General features: G+C 41.3%; 1 protein-coding gene across 4 annotated transcripts in view; it reads right to left on the reverse strand.

Moving 5' to 3' along the window:
• Positions 1-7144: 7144 nt before the first annotated feature.
• The window catches only part of RanBPM (Ran-binding protein M), a 124591-nt gene continuing 105657 nt past the window's right edge, over positions 7145-26078 (reverse strand). For all 4 annotated transcript variants that reach the window (XM_053798766.2, XM_070104879.1, XM_053798765.2 and 1 more), the window contains 3 exons: positions 13802-13953; positions 11283-11394; positions 7145-10734 (listed from right to left, as the gene is read on the reverse strand). In XM_053798766.2, the coding sequence (XP_053654741.2) occupies positions 10595-10734; positions 11283-11394; positions 13802-13953 (404 nt within the window). In that variant the 3' untranslated portion in view covers positions 7145-10594. The remainder of the gene's footprint in view (positions 10735-11282; positions 11395-13801; positions 13954-26078) is intronic.

Genomic DNA, 26078 nt, shown 5'->3' on the forward strand with positions numbered 1-26078 from the left:
AGGAGGTGCACGTCATCAAAGTTGGTGTAATTATTATAATTATGGGTAACCGCTAAAACTGTAGGATTATACAGCGCCTGTGGAGGGGGGGGGGAGGAATTGAAGGTATTCCGGTTAAATTCTGGGAACTGGAGCACAGATACAGTTCCCTAGATCAAGAGCCCCTCACCAGCATCAAGGAAGCTCCCTTGAGGGGCCAAAGTTGGTGTAATAAATCTGTTGCTGACAGTCAAAGAGGAAGCCTGCATCAGAGATGGGGCCATCAGCAAGGAGGGATTAGTAAGCTGTAACGGAAGTTTAAGTTTATTAATGTGTCTCACGTATTTGTAAGCTTCTCGACTCTCCTAGGAAGTACGTTTTCTCTGAATCCTCAGGGAATAACCATGTGGATGAGAAAGGCGATTACCTTAGTTGTAAATAGTGTGTTCACCTTATCTGCTTTGACTCATAAATTTGTAATTATGGGGGAGCGCTAATCCCATAGGGATTCTACAGCACCTGTGGGGGATGGAAGGTATTCAGGCTTAATTCAGGAAACTGGAACACAGATCCAATTTCCTAGTTCAAGAGCCCCTCACCAACATCAAGGAACCTCCCTCGAGGGGTCAAAATTGTAATACGTATAACAATTAAACAAATCAGGGAATGGATAGGGTTTGAACCCATGGCAGGAGAGTCCTAAAACTCACGGGCCAAGTGGTAAGCACGCTGGCTGGAGAATTTTACAACGTGCTTGCCATGGGTTCATTATAATAATCACAGCTAAACGCTAAACCTACGAGGGTCATACAGCATTGGCCATGGGTTCAAACCCCAACCCATTTAAGCCAGCATCATGTATTCTCTCTTGATCTCACAGGTTTTATGTAGCTAATGAAAAAAATGAAGTGACAGACTGAAATATTGTCTAGTTCCACGTCAAATTTGTGTTACTCGGTGAATCAATTTTTTAATAAAGGGGAAAGAAAGAATTTAAAACTATTCATAAATTGTATTTTTATATTCTCATATATACACAGGTATCACTGCCATGCATCAGCGACCCCCCAAAACCAGGTGAAGACAAACTCAGATGGACCTCAGAATGTTGATGAGACAGGAAGCATGTAAGGCAACTCAGAATTAGGTAATGTTAACAAGTCAGAATTATTATGTAGTGTTACCAAGTCAGAATGGTTTAACACATTACCAAAGTCAACACTGGATGTTACAATTATTATTATAATGGGGAAGTGCTAAACCCGTAGGATTATACAGTGGATGTTACAGTAACGTTATTTGGTCTTCAAAAATGTTTACACATTCATTGTCTTGTAATCTGCCTAATGGTCAACGCCCAACACCATAATGCCTCATTAATAATAATATGAGCAGTTAAAAAATGAAAAAATTAATAATTTTTTTTTATCACTGATCTATTGGTTACATCATTCATTACCCACAAGCAAATAATTTCCAGATGGTTAATTGGTTGGTCAATTGGGTTTAGAGCTTATTAGCCACACCAAGGGTCAACAAGGTTGCGTGTCAAGCATTCACTACCTGCCAAGTATCACTTTAGACACATTCATTAACCTTTAAACTGTCCAAACGTAGATCTACGTTTGTGCGCGTAGTGCTCGGACCTTGATTTTCTCCATAAGAAAGTATGTAAAAAATGTAGATCTACATTCGGAGCGCTAAGCGAGCGAACGTAGATCTACGTTTGGACAGTTTAAGGGTTAATATATATAGATAAGAAGGTTAGGTTAGGTAAGGTTCATCAGGAAACAGGACGAGCTTTTCCTGATGTGGGTCTTAGTCAGATGACCCACAACTGGAGCTTCTGGTCATCTGACTGAGGCCTTCAGCTGGCTTACTGGTCCACCCCTTTAAAAATTATGGCCATAGTTATAACCATTTATATGTTGGTATGTACTTGTCAGCGGATGAGCTTATGAAAGATGAGGTTAATAATAGAATTGATGAAGGAAAAAGGTAGTGGTGCATCGAGGTATCTGTGGAGACAAAAAACGTTATGCATGGAGGCAAAGAAGGGAATGTATGAAAGTATAGTGGTACCAACACTTATATGAGTGTGAAGCTTGGGTTGTAAATGCTGTGGTGATGAGGCGGCTGGAGGCAGTGGAGATGTCGTATGTAAGGGCAACGTGTGGTGTAAATATTATGCAGAGAATTTAGAGTGTGGAAATTAGGAGGTGTGGGCTTACTAAAAGTATTAGTCAGAGGGCTGAAGAGGGGTTGTTGAGGTGGTTTGGTCATTTAGAGAATGGATCAAAGTAGAATGACATGGAGAGTGTATAAATCTGTAGGAGAAGGAAGGAGGGGTAGGGGCCATCCTCGAAAAGGTTGGAGGGAGGGGGTAAAGGAGGTTTTGTGGGCAAGGGACTTGGATTTCCAGCAAGTGTGTGTGTGTTAGGAGTGAATGGAGACGAATGGTTTTTGGGACCTGACGAGCTGTTGGAGTGTGAGCAGGGTAATATTTAGTGAAAGGATTTAGGGAAACTGGTTAGCCGGACTTGAGTCCTGGAAATGGGAAGTACAATGCCTGCACTTTCAAGGAGGGGTTTGGGATATTGGCAATTTGGAGGGACTTCTAAACTGTCGTATCTGAGCGCCTCTGCAAAGACAGTGAACTGCAATATACAATATATGTATTTTAACATTTTAAATAAATCCTATATGTATTAAAATTATAAAAACACAGATGGAAATGCATGTAATTAATTTTAATTTCATTCTGAAAAAATTCTATCCCAGAGGAAATGGTAAACTCATAGGGTGTCACAGCAGTTGGGGAATGGGAAGCAATCAGGTTTAATCCAAGGAAGGGAAAGGGAGCTCCATACACAAATAACCCGCATATAGGAGAGAGGAGCTCACAACGACATTTCGGTCTGACTTGGACGGAACTGTCATCATAAGCTGCTCTTTCCTGCGTGCAGACTATTTGTGTATTGTTCCAGTCACTGTATTGTGCCTTTTTGTTCTTTAAGGTAGCTCCAGTTCACTAAATCAAGAGCCTTTCACCAGAATCAAGGCACTGCCCTTGAAAGACTTTCCGAAGAAATATATACCATACCACATGAATTTGATTAAACTCAAGGATTACCAAAGAATGAAAGGTCCCAGGTACTGTATTACCCCTGTAGGTTTAGCTCTTCCCAATGTAATAATAATAATAATTCTTAACCCTTAAACTGTCCAAATGTAGATCTACATTCACTCGCGTAGCGCTCCGACTTTTACTTTCTCCATTTGAAAGCATATAAAAAAACGTAGATCTATGTTTGGACAGTTTAAGGGTTAATAGTGAAAAGGTAATGTCAATTTTTTTTTTTTTGGAAGAAACTGCTCTCATAGGCATTTTGAAAGAAGCCTTAGTGACTTATATTCTGTTGTCAGCAAGTGAAATTTCAAGTAATGGTGAGAAATGCTAATTAACTTCCGCAAACATCAATCTGTAATATGAAAACACATATATATGAAATGGTATCAAAATTAAAATCACATTTTATAAATAAAGCTTAAGTATAACAAATGTAAAGTCTATATGATTCTTGAACCAACAATCAATGGTCACCTCTATCTATAATGCCTTTTATAGTTTTTAAAATACCAGGAGTCAGCAACCACAACAGCTAAGAGATGGTATTAAATACCAACAATTAGCACATTTACTATAGACATATTTCACTCGCAGGAGCTTCATCAATTGTTGAAATGCCTGCAGGCGGACAATCTCAATAAATGTAGTGCGGAGAGTACAGTAAATCCTCGACTTACAGACATGTTGAGAATCTTCTGTATCATGTACAGATTCAAATCCCTTTATCCGAAATTCTGAAATTAAAAAAGTTTCAAAAACCGAAGTTTTTTCGTGGAGTGTGGAGTATCAGTCATCTCCGTGCTGGGTCACGCCACCATGTGGCGGCATTGAGAATCATTCTGAAATTTGAAAAAGTCTAAAATTCGAAACAATACAGGCTCCAAGGGTTTCAGATAAAGGGATGTGCACCTGTATATTATCATTGTGTATATTATTATTATATCATTATTATACACAATTCAGGTCCCCAATATGTAAGTTGTGGACTTACTGTACAGTGACCCAGTCGTAGTAATGAGTGAATATTGCAGTACTACATGTGTTATTCACAGATGACAACAGTATGGTGACTGGGGCAGCCAGATATTAAGTGGATACAATAAGAGGCAATACACAAACAAGTTTCACATAGGAGAAAGACACTTATAACATCACCATAAGTGTCTTTGGCGTATGTTCTAGTCACAGGCAATATAGCACAAGCCTTTATATTACACTCATGTTTTTCTTGCACTGACCTGAATCAAGGCTATAAACAAGGGTTTTTTAACAAGAAAAAAAATATGTAACCTTTTGTATCCAGTTTTCTGAAAATAAAGTACTTTATATAATATTTCTCAGTGTTACATATGTTTACAATGAGACACAACAGCAGTAAAGAACAGAAAACCATCTACAGCAACCAGAGTAGCAAACTCATGACAAAAAAACTTTTATAGGTTTTAAGGCTGATTTTTAAGATCAGGTAACAATTAAATATTAACCACTGCTAAATTTATCTAACAACAGTCAATGATTTTTTTACTAAAGATAAATTATTTCTCATATCTTTTTAAAATCACATTTATCCGAAAGTTTTTTTTTTACATCAACCCGTTTTGGCTAAAATTATTCAAATAATTTATAAAATATTGAAATTTAGGCAAACTACCGGGGTAGGGAGACCAAAAGAAGAAAATACGTTCACCATCATTCATTCAATTGCTCTTTCCAAAAGTGTTCTGACATCTGATTACTACCCTCTGAATGCAACATCCTCACTCATCCTTCAGAGGGCAGGCACTGTACTTCTCACCTCCAGTCTTGCAACATCCCCATGCATCCTTCAGAGTGCAGGCACTGTACTTCTCACTTCCAGTCCTGCAACATCCTCATGCATCCTTCAGAGTGCAGGCACTGTACTTCTCACCTCCAGTCTTGCAACATCCCCATGCATCCTTCAGAGTGCAGGCACTGTACTTCTCACCTCCAGTCTTGCAACATCCCCATGCATCCTTCAGAGTGCAGGCACTGTACTTCTCACCTCCAGTCTTGCAACATCCCCATGCATCCTTCAGAGTGCAGGCACTGTACTTCTCACCTCCAGTCTTGCAACATCCCCATGCATCCTTCAGAGTGCAGGCACTGTACTTCTCACTTCCAGTCCTGCAACATCCTCATGCATCCTCCAGAGTGCAGGCACTGCCCTTCAAACATCCAGTCCTGCAGCATCCTTACCACTCCTCCAGAGTGCAGGCACTGCCCTTCCCACATCCAGTCCTGCAGCATCCTTACCACTCCTCCAGAGTGCAGGCACTGCCCTTCCCACATCCAGTCCTGCAGCATCCTTACCACTCCTCCAGAGTGCAGGCACTGCTCTTCACAACAGATATAAAGCAAAATTTAGAGTTGGGATGGTTTCCACAACTAAAACTCATCAGCAAGATGGAAAAAATCCAAAGATGAGCTATAACATAGCTCCCAATGCTAATAAAAATGCTAATAATATTAATGCTGAAAACACACACTCAAAAAACCCAGTTTTATGGCAGAGACATGGTAACCATATGTAGGTTAGAAAATTATATTAAATAACAAAAAGAAACAATATCATGACTGGAACAATACACAAACAACCCGCACATAGGAGACAGGAACCTACGATGACTTTTTCAGTCGGTGTGACTTTGTATTATTATTATAATCAAAAAGAAGAGGTGTGACTTTGTAAATGGTCCAAGTCGGACCGAAACGTCATCGTAAGCTCCTCTCTCCTATGTGCACGTTGAGTAGAAAATATTAATGGAGAGAGATTTTGTGACATGATCAACAAGATGACCTTTCAAGTGAAGTGTTGATACTGAATGATACATGATCCAAGGACCTGAAATAACTGTCCCTTTCTACAGGTCAAACCTAACTACCTCCCATTCCTCGGGTACTGTATGCCCCCTGTGGGTTTAAGGCTTCCCCATAAATATATTGCAGCTTAAAGGGTCATTCGAACTGTGATGTCAGCACCCTTCTAGCAAGGCAGAGGTTGAATGAGTGATAGTTAAAGTGTTTTCTTCTGTTGGGTCACCCTGCCTCAGTGGGAGACAGAGTATCATAAAAAAAAAGTTTCTTGGTCCAAGGATTTGGAGCCACCCTTCCTTGGATCAAACCAGAATGCCTAATAATTCCCAGGTGCTGTATGACCCATATGGGTTTGACACATCTCCACAAATATAGAAATAACCATCAGGAAAGACACACAGGTCAGAGATTTAAAGTTGTACAGCCATGGGAATTATTTTTTTTTTTACATCAGCATTTCCCAAGACAGGGTGACCCAAAAAAGGAAACACATTCACCATTATTCAATCAATAGCTGCCCTGCCAGAGCATACAGTCTTCACAAGTCAAAAAATAAACCAGAAACTTAAAAATATTAAATGATAGATTAGACTGTGACGGGAAACAACAAATAGTTGTGTAGCTATAAATTTAATGTTTATTTTCTTACAGTACATAAGTAACCCGCACATAGGAAAAAGAAAAATACAAAGACATTTTGGACCGACTTGAACCATTAATTAGTCACACTAACACATGAAGGTAAGGGAGTCAGTACGCAGTATACATACTGGCTCCCTTACCTTCACGTGTCAGTGTGTTACAGTGTGTCAAGTTGGACTAAAACATCATCATATATTTCATTCTTTTGTGTCCGGGTTATCTATGTATTGTTCCAGTCACGGTATTGTACCTTTTTGTTTTAACACACCAACTGTCTCCCACCAGGGTAGGGAGACCCAAAAAAGAAGAAACACTTTCACCGCCACTCACGCCACTACCGTCTTGCCAGAGGCATGCCGACATTACAGATCTGAACAAATATAACCCTATTAATAACCTTTCTTTTTTAACATGCCAGCCATCTCCCACTGAGGCAGGGTGACCCAAAAAAGAAACACTTACACCATCATTCACACAATCACTTTCTTTGTAAGCGTCTACATACATTTATTCCAGAAATTTATCGCAATTTTCTGTGAGGTTAGACAAACAACGTAATCTTTTTATATCATGTATTTGTTCAAGTTAATCCTTGCTATTACATAATTTGTTTATCAAAGACTATGTATCTGTAATGGCAATATTGAAAATACTGAAAAATGCATTAACATTACAACAGCATTTTTACGTGAGTTATGTGTACTGTAAATAGATTTTTTAGGTACAGTGTCAATTAGTTATTTGAGTTCTGTATTATATTTGTTGGCAGTCTATTATATAGGCTCTAATTTTGGATGAAAATGAATTTCCGCTTTTTTTTTAAAAACAAAGGAAATCTTCTAAATAAAACTTATAATGTGTAAAGCTTGTGATTTACTGGGAGGAAAACTACTAAAAGTTAACAATATGGTTTTTAAAATGCACTCATCATCATCATCATCACAAGCACTGACAGCAGGAAGCAATGGATATTCACTAATTTATAAGAAAAAAACTGGTTAACCTCATCAAATTTGGTTAGCTATACTCTATATACTTCAGTAATGTTTACAGCAATAAAAAAAATATTTAAACATGATTTGGCATCCATTCTCAACAACCTGCATGCATCATAATGAAGAACATCATTCTGCAACAATAACAAACCCCTTCCAAGTCATATATAATCAATCTTGCTCAAGTACAGGCACGCCATCATCCACACAAATTCCTCTTCCTCAAAATATAACCAATAAATTATCTTTCTGTTATAATTACCCTAATATAACCCTACTCTATTAGACTCGTGATTCTTCATTCAAATTTGTATATCATTCGCTACTTGTTACTTTCAGCCAGGAGGCAATAATTAGTATACAATACCTTGTTACTGTCAAACTCTATGGCTGATGAAGCTTGCACACCTTGTACTCTTAAAGTCTGAGGGTGTAATCTAACTAAAATAAAGTAATGAGCACCTTTTAGGGAGACAGAAATGTTATTTAACGTTAATATTCCAAAATATATCACTGACCCAATTTCAAAAGAGAATGGCAACACCAAGACGGACTTGCACAAGGTTAGAGAATAAGAGGCACCACAACACAAAATCTTCACTGAATGCAATGTTTTGCAGAGGCTGAAAAACGAAGGATCAGACACATGTTTTGCAGAGGCTGAAAAACGAAGGATCAGACACATGTTTTGCAGAGGCTGAAAAACAAAGAATCAGACACATGTTTTGCAGAGGCTGAAAAACAAAGAATCAGACACATGTTTTGCAGAGGCTGAAAAACAAAGAATCAGACACATGTTTTGCAGAGGCTGAAAAACAAAGAATCAGACACATGTTTTGCAGAGGCTGAAAAACAAAGAATCAGACACATGGGCAGAGTTAATCTTTTACTGACAGAATTTCCTTATCAATGGAGCTCTGTTGGTGCTTAAAAATCTCCGCTGAAAGCAAATCACTGTTAAACAAAAGGTTCATTCTTGTCTCTGATTCAGCTTCACCGCAGAATAAACTCAACATCAGAGTTAAAACTCTCTGGTCTTGCAGGTTAATATGTGAGCATTTGCAAAATCAGTTACTATTATTATGACTTACAAATAATAATTCCCAGCTTTCCTCAAGAAGAGTTGAGTTATTATTTTGGTTGTGTGTTTGTGTGTATATTGTAAAAGACTCATTACCTAGACAGATTTTTATTACTTATCAGGAAAGGAGGACTATTCTCCTTTGTGAATTTAAGTTGACAAATGTATGTGATCATAGTGCAGAAGTGAAGGACTGAGTGCATCAGGTGAAACCTCCTAATTCACATTCAATAAACCAAACAGCAGTGGCCAATACGGAGGCCCCCGCATATACAGCACATCTTTACAGTATTCCGCATTTTTGTTGGCTATCAATTGAGCCATTGTTTATTATGTTTGGTGCTTTGACTGCTGCTCCACCATTCTTGTACAACAGTTGCGTAAGGGAAGGACGACTGGTGCCATATATAGTGCTGTATGAATAGGGTTATCCTGTATAGGAAAACCTGCTCACTCATACATACACAATAGTAATTCCTTAACCGTTTCGTCACTTCAGTTATCCTTGTTATCACAAAGCAAATTAAATTTACACTTACCACAGTCCTAAATTCTATGCAATATTGTTCATATTTTTCACTTCAATTTTAAAAGCATCTACAAGAGAGAGCTGCAACCCCCATGGTTTTGTGAGCAGGTTACTTTAACCACGACTGGTTGCTTGTTCAGCAACTTTGGCTGAGAACTGTTGTAAAATGAAAATGAATAAAAGGTTAAGCTCCAATTGAGAATATACTAGTGCAAACAAGCCACTTTCTGCTGTGTTTACACAAAGATGTGTGCTAATGACCCTTTTATAAAATTTATAACCAAGGAAACAAGATTTCATGCCTTACAGAATGGGTTTGCCCTCAGTGACTGGCAAGCATTTCTGCCGAGCTGCACGCTACCAGACTGAAAACCACATGTAACTAAAAACAAATTTAGATTTTGACCATTGATCTGTGAAATAGTACATATTTAAACAATGCTTCACAACTATACAGGTGCAAGAGAGAGAATGCCGCTTTATATTTTTGTTTTGCACATAACCCGTCCTAAATTATAATGTGAAAGTGACCTCAGGCTGCCCACACAGTCTCCACCTGATGCCTTGGCATTTATGGTGCATTTATTTTTGATGTATTTTCAATGTCATGATAAAACTCAAGACTACCATAGTTGCCTTTCCAAAGAAAATAAAATGCTGCAAAAGGAAATACAATAAATATGAGAACTAACAAAGGCATAACCAAGATGCATGTATTCACCTTGCATTCATTTGCTCGTAACTAAATACAGTACTCGTAACCAATACTGCACGTCACACAATGGCATCACAACTGTGTGGAATAACTTAATTGAACATCTGTAAAAAATAAAGTCAACATTCCACTTTCTGATTTAGAGATCTACAATGATTGCTTCCTTTGTCAAGGAAATGATTCACACTCCCACAATTAAAATACAGAAAAGTATTAATGGCAACATGACCTGTAGCATTTAGTTTTCCAATAAGGGTCAATATACCTCATCAACCTTGCAGAAAATGTTTTTAATGCTCATAGCAGCTTGCCTCATCACCATGAGCAAGCTTGATGGTGGGCTACAATTAAAGGAAATAATTAAACCTATGTACAATAAACCTTGAGCGTATCGAAGAAATTATTCCTTCTTAATTCACTTGAGGTTAATGAAGCATTTCCCTGACTCCAGAGCAAGATAAAACGTCCCGAATTCCATGGTGTCAACCGAGTTTAACTTGTAAAAGATGCACTTGAGCTATTTTTATCAGCAATTTGATTGGGTATGTCCCTCAAAAACATCACTGACTGCTTGTGATATGGACTTTGCCAAGCAGACTTTAAAATATGTTGTGGAATTCAGTCCAAAACATGAGATAAGTGGCTTGGTGGCCCCTGAGAGAGTAGCTAAGGGCCCACAAAGGGAGTGTCACTGTTGGCTGCCGAGTAAAGAATCTACGCTGGCGAAGGCACACGACCCAATACCCGAACGGGACATCAGACTGATCAGCTGCTTTGTGTGCGCCACACAGATCTCTAGAGGGGGTCTTCTTGGCAAGTGATGAGACTCTGGAAATTATAAGATGGGTCAAAATACAAGGATAAAATTATTTTCCTAGTAATATACAGTGATAAGGTAGGGGTTATAGCAAATCACCTTGAAATCATATTTGTCTATGTTGCTTTTTATCAGTAATGATGTCTCACGCATGCTAGCTTTGCGTCTAAGCTCCCCCATAACTTATAAGTTCCAAACCAACAACTGGCACTGACTTCCAAATGTTCTGTTTCCTCTGTTGGGTAAGTTCAACAACCACAGCAACAGAATCCATTTGTGCTCAAGTTTAGGGTACTGTTAATTCTTCAATCAAAAATAATACATTCTTAAGTCAAACAAAATCCATTTGCATTAAAGTTTAAGTTATCATAATTCTTTAATCAGTAAGAATACATTTGTACTCAAGTTTCAGATACTGTAGTGAGTCACAGAAAACATTTGTGCTCAAATTTAAGACTAATCATTAATTAGTGACTTTCAGCAATGTCATTACAGAGCAAGTTCATGCAATCTCACTTACCTGAAACTTGCACTCCACATGTCACGCTTCAATACATACCTAAAATTGCAGAATTTAAAGACTGACATACAGGTTCCCGTTGTAATGGATCTAACTGCCAACCAACAGGACTATTCCAAGGGTCATTGTATGCTAGAAGACTAAAAGCATCCTGAAATGATTTCAAAATATTAATACAAGATATCAAGACATCCTTTTATATATCAATATTAGGGTTATCATCATTAAATAAAGGTAGAAGGTATAATGATACTGACAATGTATAGATGAAACGACAAAAGCATACACCTAGGACCTCTGAAGTGACTAATACTTTTGATATACCAATGCTGGGACTAAGGTCCCAGCACCAGAATATACTCAATAATGATGGTCTTAAGTACATGCACTCTTGATCCTACATCAAAAAAATAAGAACATAAGAATGGAGGAACACTGCAGAAGGCCTACTGGCCCATGCAAGGCAGGTCCTTATCAAAACGACCTCTACCTCAAGCTACCCAAGAAATAACTCCCGTACCCACTGACACCAATCAAACCCAATCTTAATTATTATAATCACAAGAAATCATTAAACTCCCATGAGTCATATGCCCCATTACTACCATGAAACTAAACAATAAAGCAGCTATTCAAAGCTCTTTATTTAACCCTTTGAGGGTCCGTGCCGTAGATCTACGGCTTTACGTTGAGGGTCCAAACTGTAGATCTACGCCATGAGCTCAGTTCACTCTGATAAGCTGTGAGCGGTAAATTTTGGCCTAGATATGAGAGAATACATCTATGTGGTATGTGTGCACCACATAAAACAAATCCTGCAGCACATAGTGCATAATAAGAGAAAAAAACAGACCGTAACTTTCGATTAAAACAGCGACTTTGCAGTGTTTTTCTGTATGTTTTTTGTAGTTGTATTTGCGATTTCTTGGTCTCATTTGATAGAATGGAAGATATATTACAGAAACAGAGATGAATTTGATTGGTTTAAGTACTGTAAATGGCTTGGAATTGAGCTCAAAATAGCAGAAATGTTAAATTTTTGCCGATGTTCAAGAGTAAACAAATGACCTCGCACGTCTAATACATGCCTGCTGGTGGGTCTAATATACGTTCACAAATGTGGTGATATTATTTATACAATTATTACAATATTGCATAACAGTAAATCTTCTATTTTTTGGTTTGAATAAAAATTCATTATGTGAATAAAAAATCAAAATCGAATTCATTTGTAAAGCCTGAAAATGTAACTAATGAACAGAGGAAATGTTAGTTTAGTTCCAGGAATGTCTGCATTGTTTATTCTGGACCCTATTTTGAAACTGGAATACAGTGGACCCCCGCTTAACGACCACCTCCCAATGCGACCAATTATGTAAGTGTATTTATGTAAGTGCGTTTGTACGTGTATGTTTGGGGGTTTGAAATGGACTAATCTACTTCACAATATTCCTTATGGGAACAAATTCGGTCAGTACTGGTACCTGAGCATACTTCTGGAATGAAAAAAGATCGTTAATCGGGGGTCCACTGTATTTTGAACTTTGTATTAAATTGGGCAAATTAACAATTTCCGATCACTTTATTTTGTAGTTGAAACAGTTGACCTGGCAAATTCTTGTGCTCAATCGAATAGAAGTAATACTAGTGAAATAGCTAAGAATTTAGTCGACTGGAATAATGTAATTGGCCTAAAATGGGAGTCAAAGTCGGCAAAATCACTGATGTGTAAATATCCCTGACACATCAAAATTCGCGAGAGCATAATTTCGTCAATTTTCCATCAAATTTCGTACTTTTTCTTTTATTACCTTCAGAAAAAGATTCTCTACCATTTCATAAGAAAAAATAGCAAAATTATTTTTTGAAAATTCTTGGACACTGAAATTTGGCCTCTAGACCCTGAAAGGGTTAAATTATTATATACAGTGGACCCCCGGTTTACGATATTTCATTCCAGAAGTATGTTCAGGTGCCAGTACTGAATGAATTTGTTCCCATAAGGAAAATTGTGAATTAGATTAGTCCATTTCAGACCTCCAAACATACACGTACAAACGCACTTACATAAATACACTTACATAATTGGTCGCATTGGGAGGTGATCATAAAGCGGGGGTCCACTGTATTAACACATCAGCCGTTTCCCACCAAATCAGGGTGACTCGAAGGAGAAACACTTTCATCATCATTTACTTCATTTTTTTTTTTTTCAACAAGTCGGTCGTCTCCCACCGAGGCAGGGTGACCCAAAAAAGAAAGAAAATCCCCAAAAAGAAAATACTTTCATCATCATTCAACACTTTCACCACACTCACACATTATCACTGCTTTTGCTTTTACTTCATCACTGCAACATATTAATGCCTCTCCTTCAGAGTGCAGGCACTGCACTTCCCACCTCCAGGACTCAAGTCTGGCTAACCAGTTTCCCTGAATCCCTTCATAAATGTTACTTTGCTCACACTCCAACAGCACATCAAATTATAAAAAACCACTTGCCACTTGAAAATGCTGTGGTAAAAAGGGAAACTGGGATAACTGTTCACTTAACTTACTTGAAGTATTTTCTTGTTGTGATCGTTCTTGCCTAATTCTCTCCGCAGAACCTGGCTCATGTGTTGAACCTCTTTCCCAAAGGCCAACATGCGCCCTATCGCATCTGGGTTGCCGCCGCACATTTTTCTGCTGCCGACACTGTTTTCAACTTCTGTTGAAAATTATTAAGACAAAATGATTATATAAATTCATGTATCTATTGATAAAGTAATAAATTATAATTATATCTTAAGAACTACTAATAAATGGAACATATTATGAGCCAAAGTAAGTCTGATGTACAGTACTGTGTTAGTTCAATATGGATTCTCTGCAGCAAAGCTTTTCAATTAACTAAGAAGTTTAACCCTTAAACGGTCCAAACGTATATATACGTTTTTTCAGCATCTGAAAGTATGTAAAAAAATGTAATCTTCTTTGTTTTACATTTGAAAACGTGTAAAAAAAACTTCTATCTACATTTTTTTTTTGTTATATTTGAAAATATGTAAAAAAAGTAGATCTACTTTTGTAGCTACGAATTTGAATGTCGATTTGTTTGGACCGTTTAAGGGTTAAGTACTGATTTTGTTCCAACACTCGAGATTTTATAGTGTGCCTGGAAAACGAATATCAACATCAGCAAGACAACTGGATTTGATTAATAATCAAAACAATGGTTTACTAGGGGACAGTGTGGCAAGGTGCCACGAGAGACAAAACTTGATAGAAAATATTCATATATGCTAAAACTTTGTCCAAGTCAAACCACATACGCCAAAGACTTCATAAAATTGGTCGAGACAGTGAAACGACAGTACAGTACAGACACTCCTCAATTAACCTGTTTTATAACTGCTTGGATTTACGATCAGTTCTCCGACCAGTATGCAAACCTAAGTAATGTATATTGGAGCTGATTTCCTCTTTTCTGTTTATTATAATATACAATACACTATTGTATAAATTTTAAAATATACTAAAAATGTTATAAATGGTGCAAAGGTGGCATTAAAACAATATCTAAAGACGGTTGACACAAACCCAGTACAGTATACTCCTCGCTTAATGACCAGTTCGCTCACCGACCTACTCTTAGGAACAAAACTCGGTCGTTAAGTGAGGAGTGTCTGCATACTGAAATCATCAGGTTGTGAGTGCATGAGGTATGATGATCCACACTTTATAATGAAGTCCAACACACACACATTAATGACAAAATAATTGTTTAATAAATGCCAGTCTGCATTTACGAACACTGTCTTTTATATTACTGTGTTCTATAGGTTAATAATTTCAAGGTTACAAATGATTCATGGTCAAGCTGAAATATTTATCAGAACTATAACTCAAGTCATAGTGTCAAACACTGCGAATACAACTCCTTGGTAAACTGAAGCACTGGGAATACAACTCCTTGGTAAACTGAAACACTGTGAATACAACTCCTCGGTAAACTGAAGCACTGGGAATACAACTCCTTGGTAAACTGAAACACTGTGAATACAACTCCTCGGTAAACTGAAGCACTGGGAATACAACTCCTTGGTAAACTGAAACACTGGGAATACAACTCCTTGGTAAACTGAAGCACTGGGAATACAACTCCTTGGTAAACTGAAACACTGGGAATACAACTCCTCGGTAAACTGAAACACTGGGAATACAACTCCTCAGTAAACTGAAACACTGGGAATACAACTCCTCGGTAAACTGAAACACTGGGAATACAACTCCTCGGTAAACTGAAACACTGGGAATACAACTCCTCGGTAAACTGAAACACTGAGAATACAACTCCTCGGTAAACTGAAACACTGAGAATACAACTCCTCGGTAAACTGAAACACTGAGAATACAACTCCTCGGTAAACTGAAACACTGGGAATACAACTCCTCGGTAAACTGAAACACTGGGAATACAACTCCTCGGTAAACTGAAACACTGGGAATACAACTCCTCGGTAAACTGAAACACTGGGAATACAACTCCTCGGTAAACTGAAACACTGGGAATACTTCTGGCATGACAGTTATTGAATGAGTGAGGGCAAAGTACTTCTTTTCTTGGGTTATCCTACCTTGCTGAGAAATGGTCAATACATAAGAAAAAGTACTGTACAGCAATAGGATGACAACTATCTGTAGGAGAGAATTTGGTTTCTCTAGAGGGAAATACAAGGCCATGGGTAAAGGATAAGCATAAGGGTACTTAAAGTATTGAAGTTAGGGGGCTAATAAATGTTCACTTATAAAGTAATGGTCAGGAAGTTTGGCATACTACACACTTGATTCACAATTTTTTTTATTATTGTGAGTATTCATGGTGAGGAGCTAAATCCCCAAGGGGTCACACAGTGCCTGGGAAATTGGAGGTAATCATGGTTTGACCCAGAGAGTGGCAATTCCAATTCCTTGAATCAAGATTCATTCATTAGTATCAAGGCACCCACTCTGAAAGGGGTTCCTGAGTTAGGTCTCTAAGAATATAAGGAATCACTCCAGCAAAGATTATCAAGAACCCTAAATGTTCCCTCCCTACAAGGCCATCCTCTCAACTCAGCAATGAAAAATAATAAAAATTAATGAATCTCATACATAAAAATGCCAAACGATAAAGAAAAAAAAAAGCAGAAACAAAATCAATTAAATTCATTAGATTTACATAGATGTCAAGATTATCCTGCAAATGCAGATAATGAATGACCTGCCACTAATGAATGCTGCCACAAATGCAAATAATGAATGACCTGCCACTAAAAATCTACAACCAGCCCTAAATTAGAGGTGAGGATTGTGCAATTCGAAAGTTCATCTAAACTGTGATTTCAGCAAGTTTCTGGAAAGACAGCAATTGAATGAATGGTGATGAATGTGTTTCCTCTTTTTAGGGTCACCCTACCTCAGTGGATGGCAGCCAGTATATAAAAAAAAAAAAAAAAAAAAAAAAAATCCATCTGCCAATACAAATATCAAACTGCCATACACTCATGACACGGATTTCTAAATTATTATTATTATTATAATCAAAAAGAAACGCTAAGCCACAAGGCTATACAGCATTGCAGGGTAGGGAAGGAAGCGAGGGTATCTGGCGGCAGAAGGCGAGAGGGATGATTAGTAGGTTACAGAAAACAGCGTGGCAGGGGATAGTGTGGGGGTAGAGGGTAGCAAGAGATTGAGGCAGAAAGGGCTGAAGGTATCATCAGAGTTTATGAAGTAAATCAGTTGTTGTCAAAAAGTCAATGAGAGAGTCCGGATGAAAGGTGGGTCCATCAGCGAGAAGGGAAGGTAAAGAGAGAGCAGCGGAGCGAAGACGACGTTGGAGGTAAATTCTGCGTGCTCGTTGATAAAGTGGGCAGTCTAACAGAATGTGGCTGACCGATAATGGAACCTGACAATTCTCACAGAGAGGAGCAGGGCGCCTCTCCATGAGATATCCATGAGTAAGACGAGTATGGCCAATGCGAAGGCGGGAGAGAGTAGTCTCCCAACCTCGACACTGGTGACAAGAAGACGGCCAGTAACCTATACTCGGTTTAATAGAACAAAGTTTGTTATTGAGCAGAGCAGACCAACGTTGTTGCCAACGGGTGTGAAGGTGGGTAGCTATTACAGCAAAATAGTCCGGAAATGGAACACCTCTATATGAAATTGGTAGGTCATGTACTGCTGACCGCGCAGCAGTGTCTGCCTGTTCATTGCCCTGTACGTCAACATGACCAGGGACCCAACAAAAAACAATATCTTTATGCTTGGTAGAGATACGGTGTAGCCAAAGTTGGATACGGAGAACTAGGGGGTGAGGTGTATCAAATTTCTGTATAGCCTGTAGAGCACTAAGGGAGTCTGAGATAACCACAAATGATGACACAGGCATAGATGCGATACGAATAAGTGCTGCAAGAATGGCATACAATTCAGCAGTAAAAATGCTAGCCGAAGATAGTAAATGCCCTCGCACGACGCTGTCCGGAAACACTGCTGCGAATCCGACGCCGTCAGAAGATTTAGAGCCATCTGTGTACACGGCGATGGCATGAGAATGAGAGTGGAAGTGGTCAAGAAAAAGAGAGCGGGAAGCCACCGTAGGCAGTTGGGCTTTCGAGCAAGGGAGTGAGAAAGAACAGACCCGAACAGCTGGAACTTCCCAGGGGGGTAGGGAAAAGTGAGATGCTACATGAACATATAAAGGCGGTAACTGAAGGGAAGACAAGAGCGAATGTAGGCGAAGAGAGAAGGGACGGAGCAAACAGGGGCGGCGAACAAATAAAGAATGTCTACTAATATCAGTGACCATTCTATAAATGGAAGGATTGCGGAGATCGTGAGAGCGCACATAGTAGCGAAGGCAATGGGCATCACGGCGATCAGACAAGGATGGAACATTCGCTTCTGCATAGAGGCTCTCAACAGGGGAAGAGCGAAAAGCACCAAGGCATAAACGTAATCCTTGGTGATGGATGGGGTTAAGGCTAGAGAGAGTAGCAGGAGAGGCCGCTGAATAGATCTGGTCACCATAATCGAGTTTTGATAAAATGAGGGCTGAATGTAGGCGAAGGAGAGTTCGACGATCAGCTCCCCATGAAAGATGAGCAAGGGTTTTAAGAAGGTTCAGCCGGCTGTGACAAGTTGCCTTTAGAGAGGTAATGTGGGGTTTCCAGGATAACCTACGGTCAAAGAGAAGGCCTAGAAACCTGACTGTATCACGTTCAGGGATACGGGAGCCATAGAGGTACAAAGGATGATCGGAGATGACAGAGCGTCTAGTGAAAGTAATTTGGCGAGTTTTGGTACTGGAAAATTTAAACCCATGCGTGGTGGCCCAATTGGAAACACGGTCGACCGTATGCTGGAGAGAAACTGTAATGAGGTGACAGTCAGCGCCTGCACAAGCAATAGCGAAGTCATCTACATAGAGTGATGACCAAATATTGGATGGAAGAACAGAGGCCAAATCATTTATAGCAAGGAGAAAAAGTGTTGTGCTCAGAACACATCCCTGAGGGACACCTTCAGCTTGGACAAAGTCCGGGGAGAGCACATTATTGACTCGAACACGGAAATGTCTGTCAGTTAAAAAGTTCTTAAGGAAAGATGGTAGATTGCCTCGGAGGCCTAAGGAGTGGGCTTGGGCCAAAATATTATACCTCCAAGTTGTGTCATATGCCTTCTCAAGGTCAAAAAATATGGCAATAACTGAGTGGTTATTCGCAAAGGCATTACGAACATACGTATCCAAACGTAGTAAGGGGTCTATGGTAGAACGGCCCTTACGAAAGCCATATTGACGAGTGGAGAGACTGTTGTGTGTCTCTAAATACCACATTAAACGTCTATTTACCAGACGTTCCATCACTTTGCAAACTGCACTGGTAAGAGCGATGGGACGATAGTGGGAGGCTTCATGTCCCGTAGTACCCGGTTTGCGGAAAGGGAGAACAATGGCAGATTTCCACAGCTGTGGAAGAACTCCTTGTGACCAAATAAGATTGAAAAGGCGTAAGAGGACTGCAAGGGCTGACTGATGTAAATGTTGTAACATACGAATATGAATGTCGTCGGGCCCAGCTGTCGATGATCGGCAAGCTGAGAGTGTTGCCTCCAGTTCCTGAAGTGTAAAAGGCACATTATACTGTTCTTCTCTGAGAGAAGAAAAGTCCAAGGGTGCTAACTCTCTGGCAGACTTTGAGGAAAGAAACGAGGGGCAGAGATGGAGCCCCAGAGAAATACGGACCAGATGATTGCCAATTTCAATGGCAACATCTAGAGGGTTTGCTATATCAACACCGGCAACCCGCAGAACAGGAGCCGGGTCAGGAGAATATTTACCACTCAGTTTCCGTACTTTTTTCCAGACTGCACTCATAGAGGAAGCAGAGGTGATGGTGGAGACATAATCTCGCCAGCAAGTGCGTTTAGCGTCACGGATGACACGGCGAGCGATCGCACACTTCTGCTTAAAATCAAGAAGTCTCTCAGTGGTTCTATTATACCGGTACCTGCCCCACGCAGCACATTTCAAACGTACTGCACGAGCACAAGCAGGAGACCACCAAGGCACGCATTTCTGAGAATGCTTGCCCGAGGTTTGGGGTATAGAATGAGAAGCTGTGGGTAAAACTGAGGACGAGAAGAGGTGTAAAAGCTCATCAATGGAGGACGAAGAAGGAACCTCACTAAAAACGGTTAGTTGTGAGTAAAGTTCCAAATTTGCCTGATCAGACTGCCAGCGTGGGTTACGAATTGGTGGTGAATATGGAGGGGAAGTAAGAATGATTGGAAAATGATCGCTGTCATGTAAATCCGGGAGAAGAGACTAGGTGAAGTCTAGTGCAGCAGAGGAAGAGCAGACTGAGAGATCGATGCAAGAGAGAGTATGAGTACGAGTATCAAAATGGGTGTGAGTACCTGTATTTAAAACATAGAGGGGGTGGGAAGCAATAAAAGCCTCTAGCTGAATGCCACAGGACTCCCAGTGAGACTCTCTCCAGGTAAACCCCCCCCCCCCAGAGAAAATGATGGGCATTAAAATTGCCAAGCAACAGAAGTGGTGGCGGTAATGACGAAACAAGAAAGGCAATATCCGGAATAGATAATGCTCGAGAAGGTGAGAGATACAAAGAATAGTGTGCATACCACCTATGCAGGTGGATACGGGCTGCTGTGTAATGCAGCGAAGTACGAACAAATAGCTGATGGTACGGAATATCAGTGCGTAGAAGAAGGGCACTTTCGTTAAAGGTCCCATCAGGAAAAGGATCCGAAGAATACAATAAATTATAGCCTGAGATGGGATAGATAACAGCAGAGTGTAATTTTGGTTCTTGTAAGCAAACACCAACAGGGGAAAATTGGGAGAGCAACGTCTGAAGCTCACCCCAATTACCCCTGAGGCCGCGTATATTACACTGTAAATAGGCCATGATTAGCAACGATAAAGATACTAGAAATCCGCAAGAAGAGTACTTACGGACTAGAGGGGTTAGAAAAGTCCACATGCGGTGGCAGCGGAAAACGTTCAAGCAGCGAAGGAACGGTGCGCTGTGAAGAAAGGAGTTGCGCAGATGGAGAAGAGGAAAGAGAAGGAACAGAGGGTGGATCAGTGTCCATTGATGGTTTGGTCTCTGCAATATATTCAGAGATTGCTTCAAGTGTTTCGGAGTTCAAAGACGTCGTGTGGGAGACAATATTGGAGATGGCAGGAGGAGGAGTTTGTGTAAAGATCGAAGCTGTAATGGGTGGGGGGGCGAAAGGGTGGAGGGAACTGGAGAAGTGTGGGAGGGGACAGAAGAGGCAGAAACCTGGGAGGTGGCAGAAGAGGAAGAAACTTGGGAGGGGACAGGGGAGGAAGGCACAGTACGAGGAGGAGGATGAACCTCCACACTTTTAACAGAGCCAGTGAAAGGGGAAGACCCAGGTACAGAGACCGGGAAGGTAAAGTGTGGAGGTGGATGAAGGGAAGGAGGGGTTAAAGGAGATTTTTTGGACTTCTGAGAAGTAGAGGGACGATTGGGGTTTGTGAGGGAGAACACGAAGAAGTGAGAACAGACTGAGGTGTTGAAGTAGGGACGTCTGAGCCCAGGACAGCAAAAGAATTAGATATAGGAGTGACTATGGGACTGGCAACCGCAGAGGAGGCTGCAGAAGATGGGACCCCAGAAGTGGGGGGGACGTTTTGAAACACGAGAATAAGAAACACGGGGTAGTCTCCCTTGAAGGCGGAGATGAGAAACCGCTATAGCATAAGGGAGACTTTCTGCCTCTTTGAGGCAATGAATTTCCCGCTCATTCAAGTGGACCTGGTAACGGCGAGAGTACGAAGGGTGAGCCTCATGACAATTAAGGCAAGAGGGAGGTCGACTGCAAGACGTATTAGAATGGTCATCGGCACCACAGACTGGGCATTCGGCTATAGATCTGCAATATTTTGCTGGGTGGCCAAATCGCCAGCAATTTCTACACTGTTGCGGTGTAGGGATCACCTTTCGAACTTGTAACCGATGTCCTGCTACATAAACAGAGGATGGGAGTTCACGGCTGTCAAAAGTTAAACGAGCCACATTGCAAGGGTATCGTCTCCGCCCGTGGGCAGGAAGAATGTAAGTGTCTACCTTGAGAATTGGGAGATCTTGGAGTTCCAGCTATTCGAGAATGTCATTGCCACATGTCTGGAAATTCTGATGGACTATGGTATGGGGCAGAATGACAGTACCACTACAAGAATTGAGGGAATGATGTCTTTCGAGAGTGATAGGAATAGTATCGATATGTGAAAGAGAAAAATAATGAGCTTGGGTAGCATTCTGGGCTGTGATGATGCCCGTACCACTCTTAGGAGCATGAAAGGAAATCTCTCTACCAACATGGAGTAGGAGCGCTTTGCCAATACTATGGTCGGAAAGATAGGCAGTAGAAGAAGTCGGTCTTAAAGTAAAGAATTTAGTCCATTGTGTGGTCCGAAACTGAGTGTGGAGAGGGAGTGCATGACGTGTCGGTCTTTTCCGAGTAGAATGGGAAGGTAACGAAGTAACATCATCAGGAGATTGTTGTTGGCGTTTAGAAGTGGGACCAGAGTTGATCCGACGTGGAATGGGCTGGCGATTCAAAAATGGTTGCACCATAGAGGGAGAGGCCGGAAGCATAGTCAAAGGAGAATGGAGGTCAGACAAATCAAAGGAGTCAGTCGAAACCCCGGCACCTGAAGCGGGTGACGAAACAGCACCAGCAAGAGGTACAGGGGCCTTAGGAGTGTCCGAAGAGTGACCAAAAGACAAGGTGAGGTCAGAACGGGGTGCAGTAACAATAAGGAGCCCAGGGGTAGCGGGGTCATGGATCGGGTACTCCATGGTTAGGTTACCTCTTTCTTTTTGTTTTTAAGAAAAAAAAGAAAGAAAAGAAAAAAAAAAGAATAAAAAAAGGGGGGACCAGGGAGGAATAGTTCCTAGGAGGAATGAAAGGGCCAGAAATCTCCCTCCGCGCCCAAGAGGACCTCAGCACCGCAAGTAGCGCAGATGCAGCATGGAACCCGTGCCATACCCTACCCTTCATGCCAGTAAACCAGCAATCCGGGATAGCAACCTCACATCTGCCGAGCTACCTCGGTGGACAAAAGAGAGGGCGGCCGGATATCCGCCACAAAGCATAGCTCCTTCGGCCACCACCCAGGAATCCGAAAGGTGGCTTCCAGAGATACACCCGTCGCCCGAAATACACCCAAAGCCACCCTCCGGGATACCGGAGAGGGTTCGGGACATCCCCAGGCGATCCAGATTCCATGGCAAACTACGCCACCGCCAAGAACCTCAACGGAATGGGATGGACCCCAGTACCCTTTCCCCTACCTAGGAACTAGTGCGCCTATGTGAAAAATCCCAAAGGCCAAAAAGAGGAATGGTTAAAGGGAGGGGCGGGGAAGAGGAGGAGGAAAGGAAAAAGGGGAGGATGGGATAGGGAAGGGGGGATTGGGGGGTAATTAGGTTCGGTCTGAGGAAGGAGACCGACAGGTCTAATTCCTCAGACCAAGAGCCTCTGCACCACGCCAAGGAGCCCCCCTTGAAGAGGTAAGAAGGCTTTTAACACAGTGCTACACAAATGATTACTTAGCAAACTGAAGGAACAAGCTGTGTCACAGGAGAGATCTTAACATGGATAACAGCATGCTGATCAAGTGTGTTAGAGAAAGAAATTGTTGGGGTTTAAAATGTTAAGTGTGAAAAAGGTAATATCTATGAAGGAATTCTAGGAAACCAAGACCCAAACTTGAGTTCTGGAAATCATACCACGGGCGGGATTTGAACCCGCGGTCAGAGTGTCTCAAAACTCCAGACAGTTGCGTTAGCCACTGGGCCAGCTAGCTTCAATAAGATTCGTCCAACTAGGCACATTTCTACACCATAGGAAGGTTAGCATAGGCACCACTGTGTCCACAAATGCAAGTTTGTTTGCAATTGTGTCATTACGATTTCGCGAGTCATGTTGAGTTCTGGAGGCAGAACGTATAGTATCAATACGCTGAAGGGTAGGTAGGAAGCACAGTACAGGAGGGTCTTGCTTATACAGCAGGTTATGTTCCGGGCTACTGATGTAAAGTGGAAATCGCTGTAAAGTGAAATGTAGCCTTTTTTTTTTTTAACTTTCAAATATACAGTGGACCCCCAGCTTACGATCAGCTTCCAATGCGACCAATTATGTAAGTGTATTTATGTAAGTGCTTTTGTACGTGTATTTTTGGGGGTCTGAAACCGACTAATCTAATTCACAATATTCCTTATGGGAACAAATTCATTCGGTAACGGCACCTGAACATACTTCTGGAATAAAATATCGTAAACCAGGGGTCCACTGTATATATAAAAAGCTTGATAACATGTTTATACTATCATATATAAAGTGAGCAACAGAGCTAGGCCTAAAAAATGCATTACTTAAAATATTTTTGTATTTAGCTTATAGTGAGTGAACATATTTATTGTAGAAAGTCTGAATCAATGAAGAATGACTATAACTGAATCAATGAAGAATGACTATAACTGAATCAATGAAGAATGACTATAACTGAATCAATGAAGAATGACTATAACTGAAAATCACTGCATGAGCTGTAAAGTTAAGTGGTGTAAAACAGGGCCCTCCTATACCTACACAGGTGCTACTCGACTTACAAACAGGGACCTCCTATACCTACACAGGTGCTACTCGACTTACAAACAGGGCCCTCCTATACCTACACAGGTGCTACTCGACTTACAAACAGGGCCCTCCTATACCTACACAGGTGCTACTCGACTTACAAACAGGGCCCTCCTATACCTACACAGGTGCTACTCGACTTACAAACAGGGCCCTCCTATACCTACACAGGTGCTACTCGACTTACAAACAGGCCCCTCCTATACCTACACAGGTGCTACTCGACTTACAAACAGGGCCCTCCTATACCTACACAGGTGCTACTCGACTTACAAACAGGGCCCTCCTATACCTACACAGGTGCTACTCGACTTACAAACAGGGCCCTCCTATACCTACACAGGTGCTACTCGACTTACAAACAGGGCCCTCCTATACCTACACAGGTGCTACTCGACTTACAAACAGGGCCCTCCTATACCTACACAGGTGCTACTCGACTTACAAACAGGGCCCTCCTATACCTACACAGGTGCTACTCGACTTACAAACAGGCCCCTCCTATACCTACACAGGTGCTACTCGACTTACAAACAGGGCCCTCCTATACCTACACAGGTGCTACTCGAGTTACAAACAGGGCCCTCCTATACCTACACAGGTGCTACTCGACTTACAAACAGGGCCCTCCTATACCTACACAGGTGCTACTCGACTTACAAACAGGGCCCTCCTATACCTACACAGGTGCTACTCGACTTACAAACAGGGCCCTCCTATACCTACACAGGTGCTACTCGACTTACAAACAGGCCCCTCCTATACCTACACAGGTGCTACTCGACTTACAAACAGGGCCCTCCTATACCTACACAGGTGCTACTCGACTTACAAACAGGGCCCTCCTATACCTACACAGGTGCTACTCGACTTACAAACAGGGCCCTCCTATACCTACACAGGTGCTACTCGACTTACAAACAGGGCCCTCCTATACCTACACAGGTGCTACTCGACTTACAAACAGGGCCCTCCTATACCTACACAGGTGCTACTCGACTTACAAACAGGGCCCTCCTATACCTACACAGGTGCTACTCGACTTACAAACAGGGCCCTCCTATACCTACACAGGTGCTACTCGACTTACAAACAGGGCCCTCCTATACCTACACAGGTGCTACTCGACTTACAAACAGGGCCCTCCTATACCTACACAGGTGCTACTCGACTTACAAACAGGGCCCTCCTATACCTACACAGGTGCTACTCGACTTACAAACAGGGCTATACCTACACAGGTGCTACTCGACTTACAAACAGGCCCCTCCTATACCTACACAGGTGCTACTCGACTTACAAACAGGGCCCTCCTATACCTACACAGGTGCTACTCGACTTACAAACAGGGCCCTCCTATACCTACACAGGTGCTACTCGACTTACAAACAGGGCCCTCCTATACCTACACAGGTGCTACTCGACTTACAAACAGGGCCCTCCTATACCTACACAGGTGCTACTCGACTTACAAACAGGGCCCTCCTATACCTACACAGGTGCTACTCGACTTACAAACAGGGCCCTCCTATACCTACACAGGTGCTACTCGACTTACAAACAGGGCCCTCCTATACCTACACAGGTGCTACTCGACTTACAAAC

This window comes from Cherax quadricarinatus, chromosome 95 (assembly GCF_038502225.1).
Source record: "Cherax quadricarinatus isolate ZL_2023a chromosome 95, ASM3850222v1, whole genome shotgun sequence".
NCBI classification, from domain to species: Eukaryota; Metazoa; Arthropoda; class Malacostraca; order Decapoda; family Parastacidae; genus Cherax; species Cherax quadricarinatus.